This window comes from Olea europaea, chromosome 13 (assembly GCF_002742605.1).
Source record: "Olea europaea var. sylvestris chromosome 13, O_europaea_v1, whole genome shotgun sequence".
Taxonomy (NCBI): domain Eukaryota; kingdom Viridiplantae; phylum Streptophyta; class Magnoliopsida; order Lamiales; family Oleaceae; genus Olea; species Olea europaea.
In genome coordinates, this window is record NC_036249.1 from 21,791,269 (window position 1) to 21,793,439 (window position 2,171).

The 2,171-nt window shown below is 33.7% G+C and overlaps 1 protein-coding gene across 1 annotated transcript; it reads left to right on the top strand.

The window, feature by feature from the left end:
- Positions 1-30: 30 nt before the first annotated feature.
- On the top strand, positions 31-1,752 carry LOC111407871. The gene is made up of 3 exons (XM_023037566.1): positions 31-972; positions 1,055-1,152; positions 1,223-1,752. Exons 2-3 carry the CDS (start codon positions 1,114-1,116, stop codon positions 1,541-1,543), a joined length of 360 nt encoding a protein of 119 aa, XP_022893334.1. The 5' UTR covers positions 31-972; positions 1,055-1,113; the 3' UTR covers positions 1,544-1,752.
- Positions 1,753-2,171: the final 419 nt, after the last annotated feature.

The following is a 2,171-nucleotide window of genomic DNA, read 5'->3' on the forward strand; positions in this document are numbered from 1 at the left end:
AGTACTGAGTCACTGACAATAGATAATATCAAGTTAGGAACAACTACAGGAGCCCTCTGGAGTGCTTGTGTAGTTTATGTTTGTCTTTCTTTTGTACTAGTGTGCTAAATAAAGCTGAACTCATAATTGTTTCTGGTTCATAATGTAATAGCACAGACTAAATGAGAAAGAGCTGGAACTTCCCTTGAATGATTGTTTAGAGCCCTACTCATCTCTCTTTGTCGAATGATGTAGACCAAAATTTAGTCTTCGAAAAATGGATGGGCAAGCATGCCGGAGATCTAATATAATTAGATAAAGATAGGCTGAGAACATGCAATGCTTTCAGTCATTTATGCATTATTATATGCCCAAGTAATTGGCCTTTGATAACTAGGTTTAGATGCATTCAAATTTTGCACTTAGCAAGCAGATTCTGAAATGTGTGAGGTTCTTACCAGTGTTACATGGTTAAAGTTCTTGGCCATCGTTGCTTAGTTGCGAATGTTTGTAGTGGACAAGAATGTAAGTTAAACCAACAGTCAAAGAGAAGTTGAAGGAACCATCAATTCAAAAAAAGTAAAAATGTGTCAGAAAATTCATGATTCTATGAAACGATTTAGATAATAAATCCTGTTTGAAAATTCTTTTATATTGGTAGCACGAAAGGAAGATGGGAGACCTCAAAACTTCCACTTTTTAATTTTTTTTCTTGTGTGGTTTCTTGATTATGTAAGGAATTGTTTGGTAGAAACTTTCTTCTATGTTGATTTATTTGTCATGTTACTAAGTGTAAAGGCATCAAGTATTCTCTCTCTCTCTCTCTATCTCGAGTATGATTCAAGTGTTGTTATAATCTTGTTTTTCAGTTGGTCTATAAATTAAAACATTAAAATCATCAATTTATTTGACCACTTACATTCTGTTTACTATTGTCTTTTAGGAATGGAAAACACATACTGCCTGATTCTTTCGTTTATCTTCTGATTCCAGGTTTGAGAATATCTCTTGGCTTATTGGTTTTGAACATTTGTAATATTTTTGCTTTACATGATCTTCTGCAATTGATTTTCAGGGCTTTTTAGCAATCATGGTCCCTTATATTTTGTGAGCATCAAAAGGTTTTTCTCGAAGATGGGTCTGGCTTGTCATATTGCTAAAATCCACAGTGAGGTATTAAGTTTAAATTCTGTATCACTTTCTTAATTTAACTCTGCTATAATCACTCATTCTTCTTGCGAAGGCATCAGTCGAACGGAATGCATGGGAACTGAAGCAGTATATAGAGGAGCTATACTGGGGTTCAGGAAAACGCATAATGCTGCTTGGTCATAGCAAAGGCGGTGTTGATGCTGCAGCTGCTTTGTCAATTTATTCGCACGAATTAAAGGATAAGGTTGGAGGATTGGCATTGGTGCAGAGTCCTTATGGTGGTACGCCTGTAGCATCTGATATTCTCCGCGAAGGCCAAGTGGCTGACAAGGAAACCCGTAAAATCATGGAGTTTCTAATATGCAAACTGATTAAGGTAACATTTTCCTTTTCCCATGATCAAAACTCATAATATTGGCTGATCCATTAAAGAAGATGGGAAATTATACAGCATAATGTGGTGGTTAGCTTACACCTACTGCGACCTTCCAACTTTAGTCAAACTTGAAACTAGCTATTGAGGGGGAAAATGTGGTCTGAGTCATTTAGTTAACCTACAATTTTGAATGAAAAAAATAATTACTTAAGCCCCTATTTGATTGCCATTATTGAGAAGAAATGATATTTTGAAGAGTGATTTTTTGGATAATGTGTGGTTAAAAAGTTGTTAAAAGTTTTGAGTTTACTTATAAAATATTTTATTGTGTGAATGTGTGGTTAAAAATGAGTATGACAATTAAAGAGTTTTGTTTTAAAAGGAGACAAACTTGGGCTAATTATCTGGGAAATTCATTGTAGGTTTTTATCTACTTGTGATTTTTAAAGAATTAATTTATGATAGATCACTATTTTCACACTTTCTTTTATCATTTTTGGAATTATGTATATTGAGGTCCATGTACATAAGCTAATCAAGATTACAGAGCCAATTGTCACTGAAGTTATTCTATGGTAATAGAACATTTTTATGGTAATAGTCTTAGGGGTGGGTTTATTATCTATTTAAATAAAAAAATATGTCAAAATTAAAGTCACATTAC